This window comes from Rhopalosiphum padi, chromosome 1 (genome assembly GCF_020882245.1).
Source record: "Rhopalosiphum padi isolate XX-2018 chromosome 1, ASM2088224v1, whole genome shotgun sequence".
Classification (NCBI taxonomy): domain Eukaryota; kingdom Metazoa; phylum Arthropoda; class Insecta; order Hemiptera; family Aphididae; genus Rhopalosiphum; species Rhopalosiphum padi.
The window spans coordinates 87064856-87091659 of record NC_083597.1 but is presented as its reverse complement, the minus strand read 5'-3'; the positions used below and the strand labels follow the sequence as shown (position 1 = coordinate 87091659).

The window sequence follows — 26804 nt, the reverse complement described above, 5'->3', positions numbered from 1 at the left end:
AATACTAACACTCAATAATTTATTAGAAATCTCACTCAAAGGTAGACCTAAGCATTATAAAAAGTTTACACAAAAAGAGAAAAAACACATATCATAGTAAAATCAAATCACTATATTATCAATATATTATAACTTCGCTCAAAATCTTAAATGAAAATATTACTTCCTACTAAAGTACTAGGGCTTACATGTTGGAGTTAATACATATTGTTCTATATACTCTCGATTGATAGTAGATTGAGCTAAAAATTAAATTATACGATGGTAAGTTTAAAAATCAAAAATTTTAAATGCGTATTCTTATATTTTCGTCAATTTTAGAAGGAAAGTGCATATTTAATTGATTCGCATAATCATTTTCACATATTTAATATTTTCTAAAAAATTGGTTTTTTTTCTTAGTCTACCCATTTATTTTAAATATTATTGAGTAATTACTCAATATTATTTCAGGTAGGTATTTATTGACATCGTCGCTGTAGAATATTAATTTTACCTTAACTATACAATTTTCATTTAATCTATAGCACTAATATGCTGAAGTAATATCTTATCGTCAATAAATTATCGACTTAATTTATCGTAAATCTATTTATTGTTTACTCATTAATAAATTAGTTGTACACAATTTACATTTTACAGTATTTTTTTAAAAGAGCTTTGAGACGAATAAGTGTACAATTATCAAGTACTTAAATTTTAATTCACATAAACTTATAAACATATTTACTGGATGAATCTCTCAAACAACACTCATCAGTTCAAAATTTATAAACATTTTTGATAAAAGATTGGACAACATACATTTTCAATTTTATATTCTGAAGCAGAATATATTTTGGAATATTTTGATATATAAAAATCGAAATTCGGACCAGTAGTTTATGAATTATAAGTATTTAATGTATAGATAAGCGGAGTAGTAGAACAACTTTTTGAATAGTATCCTCTCGTACCTCTCCACTTCACTCACCAAAACTTTAAATAGCTATAAGTTATAACACATAAACTACTCGTCCTAATTTAGATTTTATACATCGAAATACCCCGAAAAATATTATACTTTATAATATGATTTTAAAAATGTATCTTGTCATCCAAAAAAGTAAAAAACCTTAACAATTACCTATAACGAAATAAAAAATATATTTTATATTTTAAATGTTGTTTTAATTTTACTGGAAATTATGTTAAAAAAATATTTTCAAAAACATAAATAGATTTTGAAATAATGAGTGTTGCTGGATGAGAGAATCGTCTTGTATATATAAAATTGTGTTTAAATCGTTTTTAGAGAACAAAGAAAACAATTCCCTGATCTTCACAAAAAAAATTTGTTTAACCCCTTTCCTAGTGATCGCATTTCAATACATCACTGAGCTATTTAAAAAAAATTATAGTAGGTATTCAATAGATTATATCTAAAGAACAATAGCCATATGAGCAGGCACGTATATAAAAAAAAGGGGGGGTTGAACCCCAAACCCCCCTGTATACGTGCCTGCATATGAGTTTATAACTGAATTGGTATCAATGTTAATTTTTAATATAATTATTTATAGCCCAAGAAGTATCAAAAAATTAAAAACTTAAGCAAACTAATAATAATAGCATGCTGACATTTTGGTGAATATTTATGAAGAATTGATTTTAATAATTATACATTGTCTTAACTCACATTAATATTGAAGATATTATACTTAATAAAAAATAATTCCAATGAGTTTTGATAATGAATTAAAGCAAGGTCTTTCATACAAATGCATATTTTTTCTGATTTATTTTATTATAATATGCTAGTTATATAAACACAAAATATGTTATACATAAGAATTCAAAATTCTTCACCATAGGCGTAAATATTTCACATTTCAATTATTACATTACTAATATTATACAATATTTCGTATTTACATACAAGATAATATACGAAAATAACATTTTTAGCAGCATTAGGCTTGAGTTTAAAGAACTAAAGAAGTCAACATTATATCCATGGTGAACCGGTGAACGTAACGATCGTCTATAGCACAGAATACAGATACAAAACAATTTGAGAAATCAAGATTATCAGACCGGAAGAAATAAACTTTACAAAATATGCCATAAAATGCTTATACAATTTCAATTTTCAATCAAATTTTAGTTTTCTCGAGTATAATTTTCAGTGCACATTGTTATTATTTCAAACACGTATCATCAAGATTATATTATTTTTTTTTTTTACTTTTATTGATACCATAATATATAATCAAAGATTTTATCTTAGAATATTTTAATTTTCAATAATAATTAGAATCATAAACATAATTTATTTAATAAGTAACTATAAAACTAAAATATAATAATGAAGTGAATTTAACGTGTTGATATTTCAATCTTTGACTTTTTTAAACTAGTACCTTTATCTGTTTCTTAAGAATATGAACAAAGATATTATTCAAAGTATATCATCTTAGTTCATAGTTTGTAATTTAAGCATTACTCAAGAGTCTAGGCAGATATGAATGTTCGAAAAAATAACGCTAACAAGCCAGCATCAATTCAGTCAGGTCTTCTAACTAACATCAGTCTGATAAATCTATAAATGACATCTACTTATTCTGAGGATAAAAAGATTTACATAATCTCTTCAGGACGATCTTACTTTTATATATAGATGAATATTTTTAAGTTCGATCTCATGTTACTTACAACCAAAAAAATTACCTCAACTCTACTTTCTTAAGAGAAAGTCTGAAAACTATTAGTTTTCTTTGTATACAGAGACCCCATACCAAAATTGCGTTCAGCAAAACCCCTCTTATGTTGTTATTAACTTTAATAAAAAAATTAATTGATCTATTATCAACCTTTAAGTTAAGAGCATTATCTGTATACAGATAATATCATATTATCTCGTACTCAATATCTTACGTAGGTATACAAATTTACGATATATATACTTATAATTTGCATAAAAATTGAAATATCGTAAAAAACTAACATGCAAAATACGAATTAAGATAGATACAACCTTAACTCGTACCATACAAACACAGATATTTTTAACCTTTAAGTTTGAAATAGGTCAATTCGCTATAATATTAAAACTAATTACACACGATTATTTCCACAGAACGTATATTTGCTATGTTGCATTTATTAGTGTTACCCGGGGTCAAAGAGAAAACAAATAATTTATTATAAGTAATCAAAATAACGACGTATATAGTTTTTATTACAGTCGTCATCGGCTTTTTAAATTGTAATTCTAAAAGTTTTAAAATAAAATCAAGTATAATTAATAATATACTATATTTATTCAACTTAAAATAATTATTATAATCTTCTAAACTTATGAATTGTTAAAGACAATGTGTTGAATTCAATTTTACACAACTTCTCTGATATGAGTAAAAATGTTTTGATCTTTGATAATGGTTAACGACCAATAGTTACAGTTATTATATTTCAATATAAAATGATAAAGAAGACATAGCTAAGAAGCTCAAACAAAGGAAAATGTTTGTCCATTATAGTTTCACAACAATTCAATATTATGATCTACAGAATTTTTTTTAACTAGGAACAAATATTAGTACCAAATAGGTAGGTAACGGTACTAATTACAAAAGACCACCGGAAAGAACTAACCAACGCTCAACTGAAATATGTTCGTAGAATTAACAACGAAGACGCTGTCATAATTTGTAGGACACACAATACGAAAAAAAAACAGAAGCGTTGTATAATAGGTACACGTGACACAAGATATCGTTTTCAAATAAAATATAATATTATTACAACTACCTATTTCATAGTTTTAAATAAATAGATTCTAACCTAAGAAAAAATAAAAAATGTCTTAGTTCATCAGTCAGTTCACTGTGTAATATGTATAGGTATAATAAGATAATTAAAACTGAATCTACCTATCAACCTATCATTTAAAACTTAACAAATATCATCAAATATCTTATACTAATCATAACAGTCAAAGGCCTAGGATCATACATTCCCTTATACATTATTTTTTATTTAGAAAATAAATAACAATTATATATGACGATCTTTTAAGATTTGCTGATAATTTATTTAAGTATTTTAATGTAACTATTTTTTAAATATATAAATATAATCGTATTATAAAAAAATATATTAGTATTTATTTTTGGAAATTAAAAAAAAAAGATAAAAAAAGCCTCGGACGAACTTTAATTAAATTTATATTAAAATCGCTATGTATATGTATTACAGCTATATAAATATAAATTTAAAATGATTGGAATTTACCAATTTCCCATCGTTTTTGAACACACAGTCGTGTACCGTGTATATAGTAATACATATTAATAAAAAATTACCAAAAAAAGTATCAACATTTGACATTATCCTTTGCAAATAATCTAGATGCTATTTTTTATCGTTGACTTTTCGAAAATCGTGTACCTACATGATTGTAATTGTTACATGCCATGTGGATTTTTTTGTTTACGTACCTAGTTCACTAGTTCATTGTGTTGATTATTTTGAAATAAAATTGAAAAGTATGTACCTATAGTAGATATTATATTCTTTTCTCGACGATTTTTTCGTTTATGGGTATATCTTTTATAACATTTTGATTATTTTGTATTAAAAGTGCGAGTAAATAATGGAAGGGATTCAAAATAATAATGAAAACCTTAAATTTCTTACAATAATACTGTGGAAATTTGCATAAAAAACATGATTCATCGGAGATGTTCAAAATAGAATTCAATAAAATGTACCTGCATTAAATAGATTTGAATATCGATCTTTTGTTCGAATTAATTTATATTTGAGCAAAATAAAGTAAATTAATCTAATGAAAATAATAGGGTATCTGACCATTGGTGAAAAATTCAAAAATGTGGCATCTGTTTATAAAAAAAATAACGAGTTTCAAAAGTATATTGTTGCATGATCGATAGCTTAGCTTGTCTCCTCCTGAATAAAGTGTTAGATGAAATTACGTAAAAAAAAAATACCCGCTTCATTCATAAGATCTTTTTTTTATATATTTATTTATTTTATTATGTAAATAGAAAAAACAGACGAGAAGAAACCGCCTGATTCTTGCATTTGCAAAGAATACCTCCTATATTTCCACCTTCCTCGTGGAATGTCCACAAAATAACACTGAGAGATGGAAATCAAACCAACATGTGTTGAAATAACCACTTTTCAAAGCTTTGTAGCCATAGATGTCTTAAAACTTAAAATTTAAAAACTTTTAATTTAAGTTCCACAGACTAATCAAAATTGATAATGATTATAGCCATAAGAGACTATAAAAGTTCAAATTTTATCAGAGACATCAGAAGTTTAAAGCTGCTTAAAATACAAATATATGTGTACAAATTACAAATAATTGGATTAATATAATAGATTTATAATGACAGTAAGCCATAACATTAGAAAACAATGCTGTTAAATTATTTTTAATTTGCACAAATGTCTTAAATTATTTATATACATGTTTATACCTATTACTAATATCTACGTACTTATGACTTGTTATGTATACATATTTTGTTATATATACCTACCATAAACATTATTACATAAAAATATATGATAAGTTTTTTTAGCAGTTGCTTATATTGAATTATATATAATTTAATATAGATCACTCAATAATTACATATTACAATTTATTGTTTATTACAAAATACTACAAAAAAAATAATATTTTATTTTTAAAAATAAGTTGGTAAATTATAAATGAGATTATAAATAATAAAAGTACTTAACAACTTTAAAATAAATTCCAAAGGCAAAAAAGAATTAAGGAACGTTTAAAAAATGAAGATAATTGTAAAGATTATAATAATATTAACAAGAATAAAAACAAAATAATTAAAATTTACTAAATTATGAATAGCAAAAAGCTACTGAACTCTTGACATAATAGTCAAAAACAAGAATTGTAAACAGTTCAATGTAAAATGTTTTATGTATTTATGAAGCAAAGTAATGTACAATGAAAAAATCAAGGACATACATTAAAATAAGCAAAAATGTATTCAATGCAAAAACAGTCAACTTAATACCAAAATAATAATAATGTGTGGAGTGTATTGTCATAAGAAACTGAAACTAAGGCAATACTTAAAACTTTGAGATTTTAAAACATCCTCTGGGAGAAGAATATTAAAAACTATATGGATAGAGAAAGTTTGAAATAAAAAATTATACTTTAGATTTTGCAGCATTGAAGCATTGTGAAAATACCAATTTTTATTAATCAGAACCACATAAGATTGGTTAACTGATTTTTTTTTTTTAATTAGTCTGAATAATACAATACTAATTAAAATTTACGTATTAAATACAACACTATCTTTAAAATATTTAATAAATGTAAAAGTAATAGTATGAATGTTTGTTTAATATATACATTTAGATAATATGTAAACCCTCGTATAAACCTGATAGTTAATAATTTATATTTAATTAATCACAAAAAATAAATATATATTATTATACCTATATTAATAATTCATTTTAGAGCTATTGATAACACATATCATTAACAATAATTAAATTAAACTAATTGATTACCATTACCCATGTTCATTATTTATAATGGCATGTTTAATTTAATTATAAAATTATTCAGAAATAGACAATTGCCATATTATATTATTAACTTTTATTATAATTATTAATTACTATTTATAAATAATAGGTAGGTATTTTAATTTTCTTAATCTGTTTAAAGCTGTGACAATTTTTGAACAAATGTAACTGACTAAGTAGTCACAAAAAATTTAATACTTTAAAACAGTGTAGGGGTAATAAATGTTTACCTACATAGTTTTATAAAGAAGAAATATTAAAATATTATATGAAAATATCAATGGTAAAATGACACCCAATATATTTTAGTAAGGATATAAACAAACTTAGATTGGTGTAGGGCAAAAATATACACTTTGTCAGTAATAAAAAATAAAATTGTTGACACTTGAGTCATTACTCGTAATATGTGCAAAACGACGCAAAAAAAAAACGTCGAGTACCTACTCTATAGTTATACGTAATAGTTCTTAGAAAAAGACGAGATCACATAACAATATATATTTATAATATGTGCTACCTATACATTTGTAAGTAATACACGTCATATACATTATAGCCGAATGTACCCGGTGTAGTGTGTATCACAGCATTCGTGTACGGTAAAAATATACCAGCGAATACACACTTACTTGGATATTACTGCAGGCGGTGTGGTGAAATCCTTTCGGGGACCGTATACTAAACGAGCCCTTATACACATTATTGTAAAAATATATTATTATACAGTGAATACAGTGTACGTGCGGTGTATAATATTAATATAAACAAAACGAGTAGGTGTAAATATTTAAATTAATTAGCGTAATGTAAACAGACAAATAATTAAAAAAAAAAATAAAAACAAAAAAAAACAAAAATTGCACTAGTACGAAAACAAAAACAAAACAGTCGGACACTCGGACCGCCCCGGACCGTGAAGTGTTATCACGTATTCGTAATTATGATCCGAATAAAATTCGTGCCGTGATTGCGGCGGACGGTGGTGTGTGTACGCGCGCGTTTGCACACGTACGTACGCGGGTCGACACTCGGCCGCCTTGGAAGTTGGAAGGAGTCGGCCACCCGGCGGGGGTACTCGGCACCGCCGGACGACGACGAAAATCCATTCTCCCAAGCCGCCACTCGTTCGCGCCACACGGGGAAACCGGTGCAGCCAACCCGCCGACCCGAGGGACATTCACGGTCGCGCCGTTTACCAGACGTACGGACGGACGAATGGTAAATGGTAATGCATTAATGCACTTCAAAACACAAATTCGTTATTAAACGCGATCTAGATTCTAGCGCTCCAACACTTGTAAACGCAGTTTAATGTTAATGTGTTACGGTCGTCGCGACTACGTTTTACTGCTCCGACTGTATTTTAACGATAAACAATTATAGATTATACTTTTTTTCTATTTCCCGTCGCCATTGTGTCGCCCGCGTATTCGTCCAGTGTACCGAAGTGAACGTCCGGCCCGTACCACCCGATCCGTCGTTGTCATTACGGCATACTGCGCGCCATTTGTCTCGCGCTGTATGTGGACGTCGTAGAAAGTAGTTTCCTTCAAAACCCCGCGATACTTGTGTTATACAGGTAATTTCACCGAAAAATTACATTTAGCGTGAATTCATGTGTCAAATTGAATAATCTAGATTGACTTTGCCGTAGGTACATGGTGATGTCGACATAAAACGGTCGTACGCAAACTTTTGTTCAGCTCTGTATTGTTGGCCTACACTTGACCGTCACAATGCCAAGCATCGGTGTCAACCTTCGTGTGACTGGTTACTGCAACCAGGGCGGTAGGAAGTACATGGAAGATATGTTTTCGGTGGCCTACCAGCAGACACCGGACATGAAAGATCTGGAGTACGCCTTCTTTGGAATATTTGATGGACACGGTGGTTCAGAAGCAGCCGCATATGCCAAAGATCATTTACTTGACACCATCATCAAAGACGATGCATTCTGGTCAAAAAACGATGATGACGTTTTAAGAGCTATCCGTAATGGTTACGTAAATACTCATATTGAAATGTGGAAAAACTTAGGTATTTATATAGTATACATTTGCTTATAGGCTAACCCATGAATAATACCTTTTTTTTTTTTAGAAAATTGGCCGAGAACTCCATCTGGTTTACCTAACACATCGGGAACCACTGCAAGCATAGCCTTTATAATGAGAGGAAAAATTTATACTGGTCACGTTGGTGATAGTTGTATAGTACTTGGTTATCAAGATGAAGGTAATAATTTTTATTTATTTTACTAATTGTTTTTCTAATGTATTTCAATTTTTTTTATTCCTTTCTCTATTTTAGAAAACGGAGAGTGGAAAGCCAAGCCATTAACACGAGATCATAAGCCAGAGTCATTTGAAGAAAAAATAAGAATAGAAGAGTGTGGAGGCAAAGTAATTAATAAATCTGGTGTGCCTCGAGTAGTATGGAATAGGCCTCGCATTGGTCACAAAGGTCCTGTACGTCGTTCAACTACAATTGATGAAATACCGTTTTTAGCGGTAGCTCGTGCTCTTGGTGATTTTTGGAGTTTCAATTCTGAACATAATAAATTTGTTGTATCTCCTGAACCAGACGTTGAAGTATTCAATGTTGATCCTTCTAAACATCGTTGTTTGATATTTGGTACCGATGGCTTATGGAATGTTCTTTCAGCAGATGTTGCAATTTCAAATGTATATGCAACAGAGAAGCATAATATTGAAATGAAATCTTTAGAAGTAAGAGATCACCTTTGATAATAGATTTAATTTTTTTAATTCGTTTTTTTTTTTTTAGAAAGTAGATTGGTTAAATCCATCAAAAAATCTTGTTGATAAGGCAATATTACAATGGAATAAAGTAAGATTGAGGGCTGACAATACCACAGTCATAACACTAATGTTAGATCCACCTGGTCCACCTGCTCCACAAGTGCTACTAAAACATAAAATGCAGACTGGTAATATGAAATGTGAAGATAAAAATAGTTGCAAATGTGTTGACGGAGATCCGCAAGTTCAAAGATTTGGTAGAGGTACAAGTGGAGGTTATGCCATATTCACTAGATATCCTACAGATCATCATCTAAGAGCAGCATCAAGTGCTCATGCTAGCACTTCAAAACCGTAAGTTACTTAGTATTTAACTATAATATTTGTTCTAATTTAATGTTTCTACTTTTTTTTTTTTTATAGATATCCTAATACTCCTATAGAAACACCACCAATAAAAACAAATAAAGTACTCAGAACATCGGCAAAAATTAATAATAACAATAATAACAACAATAATAGCTCTAGTAAAAAAGATGATCAACCAGCAGAAAAAAGATGTACACGGACAAGCAGTGGAAGAATTGTCAAAAAACAAAAATTAAACGAAAAGTCAACAACTAATGATGAGACTTCAAAATCTGGAAATAGTGATTCTGAAAATCAGCAATTGCCACGTGAACGTTGGCTGTTGTCTCCAACTAAATTAATCAAACCTGAAGAAACTAAAGTAGGTGTAGTATTAAGAAGTTCTGGAAAAATTCAAAAGGTATGGAAATGCAATGATACCAAAGAAGATTCTACTCCAACTAAAATTACAACAATATCAAAAATTAAGACACCTTTAACAGAACCAATGACTAGAATATTAAGGTCACACAAAAAGAAAGATAGTAGAAGATTCAAAAAAGTTGCATCTAGAGCATCCTGGTCAGCGGGCATGGTAACTCGTAGCCATAGGAGAAGTGTTAAATATTAATTATATAATGTATAATTGATTTCCCTGTTTTAATTAATTTTACCATATTTTGTCAACTACCAAAACCATTCAATATGTTTATATTTTGTAGGATTGTTTTTATTTTATGTTGTATGACATATTTTTGCTTATTACACAAAATGTTATTAGATTATTATTGTTTTTGTTATTTTTTGTTTTAACAAACAAAAAATATTTTAATTTTTTAAAATTAAAACAAATATAATCAATTAAGTATTTTGTTTTCTACTAATTTAAAGCTTTTTGACTAATTACAAAATTGATAATTATTTGTTTAATTGATTAGTTATATTATTGATTAATTGTACATTTTATAAAATCACCAATTTTATTATATTATTTCTTTTTCTTTTAGAAAAATTGTTAATTGATAATATTATAAAATTTAATTAATAGTTATGTATAAAACAATTATATTTTTTTAATTGTGAACATTGTATTATAAATATATTAACTTTATAATTGTTTACATGATATGAAATGTAAATGTTTGTTGAAACTATTAAGATTAAATCATACCTATTTATATAAAGTTTATGTTTTTTTGGAGATCTAAGTAATATTGAAATGTCTTTTTTCTCATACAAATAATATTGATAATAGGATTTATTTAATTGATAACAGCTAAGACTATTCGTCCGATACAACCAAACCATTTATGACCACGATTAAACATAATATATATAAGTATATATTCTGCTTACGACTATACCGAATACTGATTGTGGCATGACGATAGCGCACTCAATGGACTTTTTTACGTAGTAAAACAATTGAATGGAGGCGCGGTAAATTTAAATTTATAAATACCATATTTTAATTGCAATATTTTCCATTATTAACAATTATGATTATTTACTACCTTTTAAAAAAATCTCTAAAACTTAAATTTGTATTAACAAAATCTTAAATTATAAAATAATAATAAAAATAAAATTGTTTTTGAAAATGCATAAACGCCATCATCTTCGCTACTGGTATCTTCGTCTAGATTAATGATCATAATAATTTGTTTTAAAATTTCATCACGTAAACGGTAAACCTTTTATGAAATCATCAACTCGCAATTTTTCGTAATGAACAACACATTTATATCAATTATCTACGTTCACAAATTTTGACATTCAAAATTTTAAATGGAATTTTTTAAGGTAACTTTTTCTTTTACTTGTGCCAATATTAACTCGAGTAGGTTCTAATATGGAAATGATAAAATGGAAAACACTCAACTCGTGTTCAAAATTTTATTCAGTTTAGCAAATGTACTCTCTCGAATGGTTTTTATTAATCCTTTAGCCTATAGATTCTGTTAAATAATCTATCCATTTGTCTACATAACAGATAATCGGTTGAAAATTTTTTTTATAAAGATTATAACTTATGAAATTCACATGTATAAAAACAGGTCAATAGTCAACAATATCATCATTACGATTACGCTCCATTATAGAACCTACTCACATTTGTCATAAAAATGAATGATTCTTTTTCTTACAATAACTGCATCAAATTCGTCGATTTTATGAGCATATCTTACGTTTTATGGGTATATTTAACGAAAGTAAACAATAGACGAAATACTAAATATATGTTTAGTTGTAGACACGACAAGCCCGTCAATGCTTAACCTCCGAAAGTTGTAAATTGTATACATTTATTATTTATTATAATGGTATAAAAGTTAGCTACATTACCTATTGGCTGTTATACTTATTAATTATTATGTAACTGTCACAACTGAACGATCATTCTTGACTAATGCTGATGCTCAAAACAGTCAAAATATAAATATGAAAATAGGTACGGACTATACGGCTACTAGTGGGAATATTACAATTTAGATTTTGTTTTTTATTAATCTTAGCATAAAACATCGACTTCTTTGGCTATAAGTTTAATATAATATTTGAACGATATTTTGACTTTTGATATTTAAATTTTGTTTTATTTTTAACGATTTTTATAACAAACTTACCTAACTCTAATTTAACAGAAACTATGCGCATATTACGAATTACAAACTGAACAAGACACAAGTGAACATTGAACATATTCAAGATAATGACGTCCGGTGCGGCATTATATACCAGATCACACTTATAATAACTACATTACAACAATCTGGTATCATAGTATCATAAATATTTATAATATTTATTTATACATATAGACATATAGGCATGTAGCATTAAATAAGAACAATGTGACTATGTGAGACAATACTGAATTGCCTCTACCTAATATACAAAATTACCAAAACTATGATATTCACATTGATGAGGCTTTAAATAAATTTAACAGATTTACCACAAAAGTGGAATTTATACTTTAATATTTAACTTCTATCAAGCATAATACTTCTAAATTATAACTTATAACCTAATTCTTATAATACATTTTTTTTCAGTATTTTATTTATTTGGGTATTTAAATATATTTCAAGTAAAAGTTATAAAATATTTATTTTTTATAATTTGTACACTACTTCATTTAAAGTAGAGAAATATTTCATAATTATAGTTAATAATTCAGTTCAAAAATTTATGTATAATTTGGACTATAAAGCATTATAGGTCATAAAGATACCAGTCACCAACAAATATTATACAAGAGTTGATTATATTATTATAGTACCTATGTGGTTATGTGTAATGTGTAGTATTGATTACCTATATTTAATTTTTAAGAACCTTGGGGGAGGTTGTGGGCTCTTGTCATTGATTTTTTTTCCTGCTGGAGTAGTTTAGTAATCACTTATCTGTGAATTACTAAATTGTGATTTAGAAGACTAAAGTAAATAATATTGTGCTTAATAAATAATAATATATTAATATCTACGTTAAAAATACTATTATACTATTATCTTTATCTATAGTCATGATAACTTATCGTATTTTGATAAAAATTTGCCACTATCATACATATACTATATATAATCTACTAATGTTACTACCACAAAATACTGATAATCAATGCTACTATGGTCTATGAGTACTACCACCTAACACCTATTCAGTGAATGTCAGTTTCAGTGTTATGTACTTACTTATGTTTGTTAATTGCTATGTTCAATAGTTATTACTTAATATTTATTGGTTTAAAAATTTACTATAGGCCGAATGCCTAATTAACTTTATGTCTGACAACTTTATATTCTTAATTTCTTCAGTTATTTATTCATATTTATGTTAACCTATTTTTAACACTCTAGTCACTTATTTTTTTATTAATGTGCCTTGAATTGCCAAGATGGAACATATAAAAACTCCAAAAGTAATTTACATGATTCCTAGTCGCGTCCTTTTAATTATAAATATTGAAAATATACTTGATAAATAAGAGTTGGATATTTTGTTGGGTGCTTGTGGCTAAGGTTAACACATATTATGCATGTGTGCTAGAAAACTAGATTCCTTCTTAAATTATCCTAATCTACACAATCCCTAACCTACCCACCTGTAGTGTTTAATTATTCTACCCGGAGAGGTTATGGTGGTTTGTATTCTGTAGTTATTAAAGTAGATCTAACCCAGGTTGTTGTGCATGCTTTTGTAGGACACGCAGTGAGTTGTGTGTATAAATCTGTAACACATGCAGTTGTATGGCTGAAAAAGACAGGTTCGTGTCACCGGCCGGCTTCCGTCTGTATCGTTTGTCATCGGCACCCGGATCGTATTCTCTGTTCTGCCGCTTGAGGTCGTGGCTACAGCGTGAAGCTGCCATGGCCAAAGTGGCCAGGCAACAGCAACAGGACGGTTCGGTCATTAAAAAGGTACAACGTGGTTATTCAGTAAAAAAGAATGCTGATTACCTAATAGTTAAAATTATTATAATTATAAAAACATTTAAAAAAAAATCTACATTAAATACAATTTACAATAATTTATTCAGCTATTGACTTTTAAAATCTATCAAAAGATATTTCTTATAATTTCTTAGTTGTTAACTAATAATATTCTATTAAAATTTAAAATGCTCTTAATTTTTACTTCATCTAAACAATAAACATAATATTATACTTATATATTTTTATAATGTTTAAATATAATATTGGAGTCAACTAAATTAGTAGGTATAATTGTATTAGTATTACAAAGATAATATTAAATCTAAACTATAGGGAAAAATATTTATAAATTATTATCCTATAGAAGTTTTCAAAGATTTTTTTTTTTAAACTTGTAAATAAACCTTTGAGTTTTAAGTTACTATGATTTCACCAGTGGCACTGAACTTATCTTATAGTATGCGACCTAAACATATATATTATGTGGATGATAGTGGTGGTGGTATATATCAGCTAGTAATAATGCCTTATTTTCTAGTTTTCCTATAATAATAATTATGAGTACCTATTAGTTAAAACAAGAACCAATTAAAATATTAAAACAAATAGTTTAATGAGAATTACTTGCAAAGCTAATGCAAAAATAATTATATTATGATTATGAAAAGTGCATTATTATCTAAAGCTTTAAAATAATACTTTCATTTTGATTAGAAAATAATAATTTGTTAATACTTATGTTTTTATTGTTACATTATTTACTTATTTTTATAGTTACAAAAAAAGTATTGATAGATCCATTTAGGTTTAGCTATATATTAATACATTTTACTCATGCAAAGCTATATTTTTAGTTTATTCATGTAGGAACTCAAATTAATTAGAATAATTAATAAATATTTGAATATATTAATTGAAGAGTAGAGGTCTCCATGTGGGCCTGTAAAATTATATTTAGTGGTAGGTGTCTGTAAATTAAATGTATGATCTTGGAATGAACCTCGGCACCACTGCATTTTACCATTGTACTTCATATACATTGTGATAACTTTTACATTAAATTTCTAAAAAAAAACAACAACATCCATTAGATTAGTTTGTGAATTAACAACAATTAGCAATATAATATAAATAAATATTGTTTTTTAGTAAATAATTTTAAAACCCATTATTTAGAAGTTTACCCTATAACTGCATGGTTTTGCATATGTTATATATGCATGAAGTTATAACCCCTTATCCATTTATTGTGTATTCATATTTCACATATATATTTTAAAAACTATTTTTCAAATGTATCAAGTTATATTTAAACAATACTAAATTTAGGTGCCATGTTTTAATTATTAATGTTGATAAACCTAATTCTTATATAATTTAGAATAATTATTAATTAATACAATTATCAGAAAAATTATACATAACTAAATGTACAAAATTTATTTCAGTAAAGCAGAAGTTTTATATATTATTTAATAATTAGTTATTTTATTAAAACAATATTTTGATTATATATATATATATATATATAATACATATCAGAAATAATTCTGTAATAACTAAAATGATTTAATATAATCTTAAATACCAATTGAAGTGAGAAATATATAGATTTTAGAACGATTTATTTATTTCCCTAAATTTGTTTTTGGATAATATGAGTGATTCAAAAAAATTGTATATCAAAATTTTAATTCAAATGTTACTAGAAAAAACCATTATAAGTTTTACTTCGAGGTGAGTTAAGCGAATCTAGTGTCCTTGTATTTTGTCCTGCTTTTTTAAAATATAATATTCTTATATTCTTAATATATCATAATAATTGATAGAATATATTTATTAAAATGTTTAATGACACTAATTACATTTAATAATTACTAAAATGTTTAAAGATAATTATTAACTGGATGGTTTGTAAAATATTTTAATCCTATAATATGTGGGTACCATACTACCATTGATCCAATAAAATGTGAACTCATATACGTATTATTTACACATATTTAATAAAAATATTGTACTTTTATGAAAAGTAAAAGCTGATAGTAAATATTAATACATATTAAATATAGTTATACATGTACATATCAGTAGTTATTATATTATATACGCAATTAACATTGTCATCCTAGGCGATATAGGAGTATATTAACAATCGTAATTCGAGCCTTGACATAATTATCATAATCACATTTTTTGCTGGGATTTTATCAATTTGTCTGTTGAGAGTGGTGTTTGTTAAGTTAAGATTCATTGTTTGATTTTTCAACTAGAAAATAATATGTTAGACCCCCTCGATTCACTTAAGACTTGTACACCATTATTTCATATTATCTCTTAAGCTTAACTCACAACATTTTTGTATTGTTTGTTTAATTCTAATACAATCTACTACAAATATTATAATTATTATGTTCCAATTAATATGCTTATTTCAAATAAGAAATTCACATGCTAAAAATTAATTTTGTAACTCTTAACAAAATTGCTTTCAATAATAACTGTTATATTACCTACTATTTAAGAATATGAAATGCATGGTGTAAAATTTGAGATTAAAAAAAAAAATCAAGTGTTTTCAAAACTGTGTAATTATAAAAATGTAATGTGATTTACTTTGAAATTTTCAAGATTGTATTTTGCTTTGTCACTAATAGTGTAATTATTTTTAGCTTTAGGTATTGACATTTTCTTGATACTATTGTATATATAAATTAAACTTAACTTTTAACCATGTTACACATAGGTCATAGCTGCCCTTAATCCTTCATATAAAAAGCTTAAGTAGCTCACAAGTTAAAATGCTATTAACTTATTGTTGCTTATATTATTATCTATACAATTAAAGTTAACTTGCGTTAAACTGTAATTTTTTTTTAATTTCAGATAGAAAATGTACGAATGTTAGATCGATATAATTCCAAAAAAACATCGGCTGGTACATTATACTTAACAGCTACTCATTTAATATTTTTCGATACTGAAAATAATAAAGAATCTTGGGTGCTATTAATGCATATAGGCAGTGTCGAAAAATTACCTATTACAACAACTGGTTGTCCAATACTAATACGATGTAAAACATTCTTATCAGTCACATTTGTCATACCAAAAGAAAGAGATTCTCACAATATATTTACGTCACTGCTTGTTCTCTGCCAACCTGGTTTGTTTTTGAAATGCTCCTTAATTCAAAAATATGCATTAATATTAATTTAAAGATAATGAATTATTAATATCAATTTCTAGCAAAAATCGAAGATGTTTACTGTTTTTTATACAAATCAAATTCTGACAAGATTTCGAAAAGTGCTGGTTGGGATAGTTTTAATTTGGAAAAAGAATATAAAAGAATGAATGTACCAAATGAATCTTGGAGTCTAACTACATTAAATCAAGACTATCAGGTTGATATTTTTAATTCATTTTATTTTTATAATCCTAATGTGTGGATAATATATGATAATGATAAGCCTATACAATTAATTAATTATTGACAGTTGTGTGATACTTACCCAAAGTTCCTCTTTGTACCATCATCTGTGAGCACATCCATTTTAGTGGGCAGTTCAAAGTTTCGTAGCAAAGAACGATTACCAGTACTTACATACTTACACAAAAACAAGGTATTTTACAAAAAATATGTTGTTTATTGGATTATACATTTTTTTATTTATAGGCATCAATTTGCCGTTGTGCACAACCATTATCTGGATTTAATGCCAGATGTATGGAAGATGAACAACTTCTTACATGTATACTATACACAAACCCTGGTAGTGAGTACATGTATGTTGTTGATACTAGACCAAAGGTAATTTTATTGGAAAAATAATTAAACAAGACTTATTATTCAATATTATGTTATGTCAATTTTTAGATTAATGCTATGGCAAATCGAGCAACAGGGAAAGGTTATGAAAATGAAAACTTCTACGATAATATTAAATTTAATTTCTTAGGTATAGAAAATATTCACGTAATGAGAAATAGTTTGTCCAAAGTTGTAGATTGTGAGTACCATCATTATAAAAATTATAACTTAAAATTGATGAATAATACTTGTTAATATATTTATTTATTTTGTTATTAATATCATTTTTAGTATGTGAACAGCGAAATCTATCTATGTCACAATTTATTGGAGGATTAGACAGTAGTGGTTGGTTACGGCATATCAAAACTATTCTTGATACATCAGCTTTTATATGCCAAGCAGTTAATAGTGGAAAGTCAGTTGTGGTCCATTGTTCAGATGGGTGGGATCGAACAGCTCAAGTCTGTTCACTGGCTTCACTAATGTTAGATCCATATTATCGGACACTCCAAGGATTTCAAGTAAAATTTAATATTTTACTGAAAAATTGAAATTAATAATTGTGTTCTAATTTTTAATTTTTTTTTAAATAATAGGCGCTTATTGAAAAAGATTGGTTAGCATTTGGACACAAATTTAGTGATCGATGTGGCCATATAGCTGGTGACTCAAAAGAAGTTTCCCCTGTATTTACTCAATTTATAGAAGCAACATGGCAACTCACAATGATTCAACCTACTTCATTTGAATTCAATGAAAGATTTTTATTAATTTTACATGATCATGTAACATCCTGTCAGTATGGAACTTTTATTGGAAATTGTGAAAAAGAACGCGTTGATCTCAAGTAATTATTTTACTGTATCTCATACATTTAATTAAATAATTTATTCTTATAACATTTATATTTTAAATAATTGTTTAGACTCAAAGATCGTACATTTTCTTTTTGGGGTTATGTTGAAGAACATAAAAAAGAATTTTTAAATCCTCTATATAGTGCTCAAACAGAAACTATGAGCCCTGATTTATCTCCACAAAATATAAGATTTTGGCGGGGAATGTATTGTCGTTTTGAAAATGGAGTTCATCCACGTGAGCATGTATATGACATTTTACTAGCGACTAGTGAACAAACAAAATCGATTGATGATCATGTAAAATTCCTACAAAAAAGATTATCATATTTTAAACGTAAAATATCTGATGGCGCAGACATGGTCAAAAACAGTTTGTTTTCAAAAGAAATATGTATAGAACCTATGAGCTATAACAGAGAAGATAACATTAAACAATCTATGAATGATGCATTTGATAACTTAACTGTTATGGAACCAAAACTAGATGAAGCCCATAAGGTGGCTATTGAATGGAAGAGCTTACGAGAAGCAGTTTCTTGTGAATGTTCCACTGACTCTTCTACAAAAAAAGTAATATATTATTGTTGTAATATCAATGATTTAATTATATTTAAATTTATCTTATTATAATAATAAATAATTACCCAAAATGTGAACATAACATAATAGTGAGTTGATATTTTAAACATAAATTGATGTATATAATAGTAAAATCAATATACTATTCATGAATGTGTTATAAACATTTAAGACACTTCTCTTGGACCAAAAATACTTGACAAATAACAAAGTTCCAAGAAAAGACTGTCCTTTGTGTTATGTTACTACTACAATAATATTTATAAGCATTAATATTTTATTTTATTTATTAGTCAGGTAAAACATTACTGGTAATTAATAATTATTATTATATTTTAGTTAAAGCATAGTGGCACTCAATAAAATTAAACTTTATTCCCAGTTACAATAATTAAGACATTTTTTATTTATGTGAAATTATTAATCTACATAATTTCACAACAGATATACTTATTTTACTATAAATCACTGAATTATAATATTTATGTTTATATTTTATATTTAGTATCACTGTTGGAAATGTGGAAATGTGTTTTGCACTCGTTGTATAGATATGAATGTTCCATTACCTGGTCACCTTAGTCAAGATCCTGTGCCAGTGTGTCACGGATGTCGTAAAATTGTTTCAAGATCATCAACGGAATCATCTTAAGTTCATCATGTTATAATTAAACTAATTATTAGTTAATTTCACTAAATTAAAAACCAGTTACAATATTTATACTTAAATCTGTAATTATAAATACTAAATGGTATTACCTATTCCAGTTATAAATTAATTAAATTAATTATATTACCAGCATAATAGCCTAAATTATCTCATAGATCTCCATTTTTTTAATAGTACCTAATTTGTTTTCTTTGTGAAAAATAAAAATGATCGCACAACACTTTATATTATGACCAAATAATATATAATTTAAACAAGCTAAAATGTTATGTTATTTTTTTATTATATTCTGAGTAAATTGAGAAAAATAATGGCACAAATGATTAAACTTATGTTATGTATTAATAGTTATTTTATATTAATCATCCTATTTATCAAACTTTAAATAGTTGAATTATGTATTAAAATTACATTTATATAAAGCAAAATCGATTATTTTTTAATTTAAAAATAATAAATTGTATTTAGTGTTTACTAATTTACTACATTCGTACATAAATATAAAACAATACTGATTGATAATAATATTTTAATTTTATTTACAACTCATAGTTTTAATTTTAAATATTTCATAAATTAAAACCATAAACTATATTAAATTTAAAATTAAAATTAGTAGAATTTATTAATATATGTTATATTGAAATTACTTGTTCAAATTTGTTTGAAAATATAATTGTTTATACCCGGGATCATTGATATTACATAATTTTAATTAACTTTGTTTTATATTTATGCTAACCATGATGTAGTTAAAATAAATACTGAAATTACAATTTTACATACATATATGAATATTGATACATAAAAAGAAAGTGCCTTTTAACATTTTCGTGTTAAAAATTAGATCAAATCGATACAAGTGATATATTATTATATAGGTATGAAACAACTAATAATGAAGCTCTAGTTCTTAGATTAAATATTAATTTAAGTTTTGATAATGTATTCTTAATTCCTATACCATATTACTATATTTATATTAAATTATAATATTATAATAATCTATGATATTGATTCCAAAACAATTATAAAGTTTTTTTTTTGTTTATGCTAAGCAATGACTTCAACATTTATTTTTGTGCACAACTGCATAAGGAATGCAACATTACATAATATGTTGTTTCAGTATTAATACGTAAAATATAGCAAAATTTCTTTAATATCATAAAAATCATAAAATATATTATTGAAAACTATATTGAACATATTATCTAAAGCTATGCAAAATTTCCTTGGTTTAATAAGTATGACTAATTAGTAATTTTTGTAGGTACGCAGTGGCGCCGATGTATCAACAACTTTATGTTGCCAACTAGAATACTAGACCTAATTAATTTAACCAACCACCACCTACTACATGTGCACATTTTTATAGTATTTGTAGCAGATAATTTGTACTTAATAGTATTCATTTGATACAGTTTTTGTGTAATATTTAAAACATCTATTCTAGACTACACAATTAAATTCTACGATGTCTGCTTTTGGCAGCCGATAAAATACGGTACACACGTCATGAAATTCGTTTCCCCCTCCCGTAAATATATTCTAGATCCGGTCCATAGATCTATAAGACATATATATGTCTATGATCCGGCCTGACCACGGTCATAGGCACAATTTGAGGAGGACTTGGGTGTGCCTAGCACACCCAATTTTGAAATTAGCACCAGCAAATTGTTTCATGTTGTCATGTTACTTTAGATTTTAATAGTAACAGGTATCTATAACCTCAAGATAACATTATAAAAAAAGATAGAGACGCTTCAGCACTCTCAGTTTTTTCATTGAAATTGCGCCCCTAACCACGGTGCTAGTGAATAGAGAAGGAGAAATCTATGTAGAGAACTCACTTTTGCTCTCTTTGTTCTTCGTGTTTCGCAAATAATAGTTGAAAACAATGGCAACAGATAGCGTTGTCGTTACCGCCCAGAAACTCATTTAAGTATCTAACCATTCTTATATAACCTGCAAAACCTGTAATTCTGAATTCTCTCAACATTTTTTAATTTTGACAAATTGTTGTTACCCGCGATACCTATATAATAGATATTAATATATTATATTATGTTGCATTCTTATTTTTTAATCCTAAACCCTAGTTCATAGTCGTAGTAGTCTAAATAGTTCAATAATGATTTTATTGTACTTGATTTCAATAATAATATAAATATTATCTTATATTCTTATAATATAATTATATAATTATATATTTCTATAATCAATAACATTAACTATCCTTAAATTATGATTATGAGTAGGTACTAATAATTTATTTTAATGATAGAAGATCAGGATAATTAGCTTTAAGAGGGGATTCGATACCAACTTTTTCTGTCTCTATCTAATACACCCAAAACATAGAAATCTAGTCGTATTCTAAATTCTTTGCCAAATGTACTGATTGATCTAGTGAAGTGATGATAAATCTGACAACAGATTTGAATTTGTTATGAAGTCTACTTGACATTGACTTTTACTCATTTTTTATTTTATTGTCTTAGATCCAAAAAAACGCATTTTAAATAAGTATAGAAATTAAAAATTGTCATATTTCAAATTTTGGAGAAAGTATAATTACAAACATATAAAAACATTAATATTAAAAATATATAAGTAACTATTTATCTTACCATGTAATTCAACTGCAGACCTGGACAGATGAAGAAGAAATAGGTCTCCATCTAGCCCTTGTATATAATAATCATATTAAATTAAATTATTTAAAAAAAATATTACAATAGAATAACTAACAGTTTTACCACAGATAGACGCAAGAAAACTGCCGGGTGCTGAATGCTGATGTCAAAATTGGACAGATCACAGATGGATGTCCTCTGACTAGAGTTAATATAATATTGTATGTAGATAAAGACATAATATACAGTTTATAATAACACATAATAAAGGTTATGAATTTATTTGATAGTCACTTTTGTTAGTCATTAATTATAAAGAGTAGTATAGCTATCATTACAATACATCTCATTAGTCATTAGTTATGTTTACGTATTATAAATTTAATATACCTAATTATATATAATTTATAACAAAGTATATCAATATAGACAATATATCAAATGGAAATTATCATACAAAAAAATAATTACGTAAAACACGAAGAACATTCGGAGGCCTATCTCTCGTCCTATTTAAACCTACAAATAAATTTATCGATGATATTGAATTGAGTCCATGCTACTTTTAACTTTTATGTGTTTGAATTGAGTCCTTATAGATAAAATGTCATAACTACCTATACACAGTAAAATTCACTAAAAATTAAATGCTTTTTTTCATTGGGGACATCCAAATATTTTTATTCTTGTAGACACTCTTCTGGAGATATAGTCTGATACATATATAAAATTAAAAAACAAAGTAAAAGGACCATCATGTAAAGAAACATAAGAAAAAGAAAAATTTTTACGGAAGCAGACAAACAAATATATAAATAAACAAATTTGAATATTTGTTTTTTTTAAATCTGTATCATTTAAATATTTACCAACCACTATTTAATTATTAACATTATTATATTACACATAATTATTATTATTATTAAAAACAATGTAATCAATCAATATATATATATATATATATATATATCAATAATAGGCTGAAGGCACTCAACTCGAACAACCTAACAATATTGGTCAGACTCAACTCGGATAACCCAAAATTATTTGCGGGACTCAATTCAATGTCATCCAAATTTATTATTAAAAAAAAAAAAAAAAAAAAAAAAAAAAAACAAGATATTAAATAGGTATTTTAATATAGTTATAGTAGTTACTGAGTGGTACTGTCAGTACTGTTATTTATATATTTTATATACTCAGGTTTACGTACATAGCTTATTTTTTTTAAATGTTAGGTCTTCATTTCTTACTCTAGGGCGGATTTTTAATGGCGTCATTTAGTCATGTTTGTAGGGGGAAGATGAAATGTTCTTACATTTTAACTATAACCCCCTTCCTCTCAAATTTTTTTTATCAATTTCACTAAAACCGATCATTTCTATCAAGGCCGTAACTGGAAATTAATTTCGGGGAGGGGGGTTAAGCTAAAAAAATTGTGTTCTAATTTTGTTATAATATTTTATAGGTACACGAAAACATTTCGTGGGGGTGAACCCCCCACCAGGTATTGCTTTGATTTCTATAAAAACGTCTACCACCAAAGTTCTATCAATGGGCCGTGGACGATAATCTCCGCACATAAGAAGCATTAAAAAGTACATATTTTTTAATATTTTTTCATTATAAATTTATAGCTTATACATAACTAGCAGGCAATATCTATGCTTAAATTAATTGTTATACAATATACCTATATAATTATAAAATTTTGTATAATTCAATAATTTGATTTATTGAATATTCTTCTTTTCATAAGAAATACATACAGTTTACCTATATTATACTATATAATTTAATATCTGGTTGCAAAAATCAACATATTATTCATACAATTTTTCGTCGATATAATTTTTTGTTTTATACTTATTTAAAGATGACATACCTGCATTTTTAATTTTAAATTTCAAAGAAAAATATTTTTTGGAGTATTTCGACAGAAACATAATAACCAAATTTCGATAAGTCAAATACAGTGATATAGAGATACCCAGCGAAATATTGTTTCAATAATCTGATTATGAATCTAATTATCTAAACTTTAATTTTAAATAAAGGTACAAGTATATAAGTTATAAGTTATGACTAATTAACCATTCGATTTTTAGGTATAGAAAAATCTTAAAAAAATTATCTGCTTTGAAATATGAAATTAAAAATAGGTTAATGTTGTCATTAAAAAACGTTAAAACATTAATGATGATATATATGTATAGACACATTAAACGGATCATCTTGTGTATTATACACCCCAAAGAGTGAACACTGAACATTCTCATTTTTTCTTTATAGATAATAAATCATTCAAATTCTGATTTTTTCCTATATACCTAAGCATAATATACATACATAAATATCATTTATTTTTAATAATTTAAATTCTGTATCCTATTTAAGGAATGTTTGGACTTGAGACGATTTTTTATTTTATATTTCAAACTTGAAAATAATATGCATTTATCAAGATTTTCACGAATTTGGTCAAAATTCTAAATTGAAATTACTTATAAAAAACATTATAATTACAAATTTTTGATATTTTAGGATATACTATATTAGGAACCTTAAATGAAATTTTCTAGTATTTTTACCCATTCGAAATATTTTAAATGACATTTAAAAAAAAAAAATTAAAAATTTCAATTACCTAAAAATACTTGGAAAATTATACCATGCATAATAGAAAATGATAAAATGATACTTGAAAAAGTTTCAAGTTTCCGTAGTCGTTCGTTTTTGAATTATAACATAAATAAGGAAAAGTAAATCAATTTATTCAAAATCTCGTTTATAGCGTAAATATTCCCATTTTTCATTAATTTTTGTTTATTTTTCCCAATCATAAAAAAATTACTGAACATTTTTAATCTTGTTCTCTAAGTAAAAATACAAACTAGATTTAATTTACTATCTAAAACCACCCTCAAAGTTGAAAATCGAAGCATTTTATTGACAACTTATTGTATAGCCTGTTCCTATACAGTATAGGTATACTTGTATAAAAAAAACACATCATTGTAAAATCAATACATTCATTGCTCTGCTCAGAATTTAAAATAGGGGTGAATCACGTATCTACTATTTTTCTATCAATATCACAAAATAATAAAATATAAGTTGCATAATTAAATTATTATGTATATATATTATTGAAATAATAATCCATAGTCCATACAATTGGTATTATACCAAACAGATATCTATTATTTTTTCAAAAATTAACGCTTTATTGTATTATTGACTATTGTGAATATAAATACCTACTTTAGTACTTTATACTTATTGTATTGTCGATCCCAGTATAGATAACTAAATCATAGGCGTGCGCACGGGGAGTTCCGGATGTGCCTGGGCACCCCCGACATGTAATTGGTACCCTAAAATTTAAGTCCTATAGCATATATATGGGTCCGTATTTTAACTTATGTTACTAGAATAAAAATGGTAGATATGTGGTAAAAAAAATTATGTTTCGGGGTAAAAAAAATAATACAACGTAAAATATTTTAAATTTGCGTGGTAAAACTTATTATAATATTATAATTTATAACAGTAGATGTTATTGATTACAAAAGTAAAAATAATAAATAAATATTGCAATTATCTTAAAAATAGATTTTAGATCCAACTATCTAATGAAATACAACTAAAATAAATACATCTTGGTACTAGTAATACCACTGATTAATATGTGATCAAATATAAGTAATGTTTATTCGTGCATTATAATTTATTAAAATATGTACATGTCTTGTTATAAGAGAGGGCCCAAATTAAGAAAAGGGCCCGAAAAAATTGTAGGCAAGGAATATATTTTTCCGTAACTTTTACTAGTTTTACCTGTCTTAAAAACTATCAAGCAAAAAGCATCGCCCCCCCTCCCCTATAATTACGCTGATCACCTTACTTATAAATTATAAGGTAAGTGTTTTAAACTACGATTTACGACTACATATAAATCGCAATGACATTATACAATATATAATGTGACTTTTTGTCTGTTACCATCATAATAACATTTATAACTCTTACCTTCCTCTTTATTATTTATTCCTACAAGTCGTATATATATGTTCATAAAATGTTGCTTCTATTA

At 26.4% G+C, this 26804-nt stretch overlaps 3 protein-coding genes and 1 long non-coding RNA gene across 8 annotated transcripts in view; 2 read left to right on the top strand and 2 right to left on the bottom strand.

Moving 5' to 3' along the window:
* Positions 1 to 7636, bottom strand: part of LOC132916906 (unconventional myosin-XVIIIa-like) — a 47261-nt gene extending 39625 nt beyond the window's left edge. For all 3 annotated transcript variants that reach the window (XR_009660221.1, XR_009660222.1, XM_060977344.1), the window contains exon 1: positions 7221 to 7636. The gene's annotated coding sequence lies outside the window, so the exon portion shown is untranslated. The remainder of the gene's footprint in view (positions 1 to 7220) is intronic.
* A 179-nt stretch (positions 7637 to 7815) lies between these two features.
* Positions 7816 to 10688, top strand: LOC132916910 (protein phosphatase 1D). Of its 2 annotated transcripts, none has more exons than XM_060977365.1 (6): positions 7816 to 8170; positions 8230 to 8628; positions 8692 to 8826; positions 8902 to 9320; positions 9379 to 9707; positions 9777 to 10688. In XM_060977365.1, the coding sequence occupies exons 2-6, from the start codon at positions 8328 to 8330 to the stop codon at positions 10330 to 10332; spliced, it is 1740 nt and encodes a 579-aa protein (XP_060833348.1). In that variant the 5' UTR covers positions 7816 to 8170; positions 8230 to 8327; the 3' UTR covers positions 10333 to 10688. The 2 variants fall into 2 exon arrangements, with proteins under 2 accessions (XP_060833348.1, XP_060833346.1); XM_060977363.1 differs by having other exon boundaries at positions 7817 to 8170; positions 8246 to 8628.
* Positions 10689 to 13328: 2640 nt separating this feature from the next.
* LOC132932097 (myotubularin-related protein 6) lies at positions 13329 to 20210 on the top strand. 2 transcript variants are annotated; one of them, XM_060998314.1, is made up of 11 exons: positions 13329 to 13626; positions 13909 to 14125; positions 17027 to 17306; positions 17390 to 17547; positions 17641 to 17766; positions 17820 to 17954; positions 18021 to 18153; positions 18246 to 18478; positions 18554 to 18804; positions 18883 to 19387; positions 19902 to 20210. In XM_060998314.1, the coding sequence occupies exons 2-11, from the start codon at positions 13955 to 13957 to the stop codon at positions 20046 to 20048; spliced, it is 2139 nt and encodes a 712-aa protein (XP_060854297.1). In that variant the 5' UTR covers positions 13329 to 13626; positions 13909 to 13954; the 3' UTR covers positions 20049 to 20210. The 2 variants fall into 2 exon arrangements, with proteins under 2 accessions (XP_060854297.1, XP_060854298.1); XM_060998315.1 differs by lacking the exon at positions 13909 to 14125 and having other exon boundaries at positions 13330 to 13626.
* Positions 14827 to 22948, bottom strand: LOC132932098 (uncharacterized). The gene is made up of 3 exons (XR_009662813.1): positions 22824 to 22948; positions 22703 to 22759; positions 14827 to 15204 (listed from the first exon to the last, which is right to left on the bottom strand). It is a non-coding gene; the product is annotated as an uncharacterized LOC132932098 (long non-coding RNA).
* Between the last annotated feature and the right edge of the window lie 3856 nt (positions 22949 to 26804).

Bases quoted from the DNA above. Each gene is read 5' to 3' on its own strand.
- LOC132916910 (XM_060977365.1), top strand. From the start codon at position 8,328: ATGCCAAGCATCGGTGTCAACCTTCGTGTGACTGGTTACTGCAACCAG. The intron at 9,321-9,378 runs GTAAGAGATCAC...TTTTTTTTTTAG, and splicing joins TTGAAATGAAATCTTTAGAA to AAAGTAGATTGGTTAAATCC. The intron at 9,708-9,776 runs GTAAGTTACTTA...TTTTTTTTATAG, and splicing joins CATGCTAGCACTTCAAAACC to ATATCCTAATACTCCTATAG.
- LOC132932097 (XM_060998314.1), top strand. From the start codon at position 13,955: ATGGCTGAAAAAGACAGGTTCGTGTCACCGGCCGGCTTCCGTCTGTAT. The intron at 14,126-17,026 runs GTACAACGTGGT...TTTTAATTTCAG, and splicing joins ACGGTTCGGTCATTAAAAAG to ATAGAAAATGTACGAATGTT. The intron at 18,805-18,882 runs GTAATTATTTTA...ATAATTGTTTAG, and splicing joins AAAGAACGCGTTGATCTCAA to ACTCAAAGATCGTACATTTT.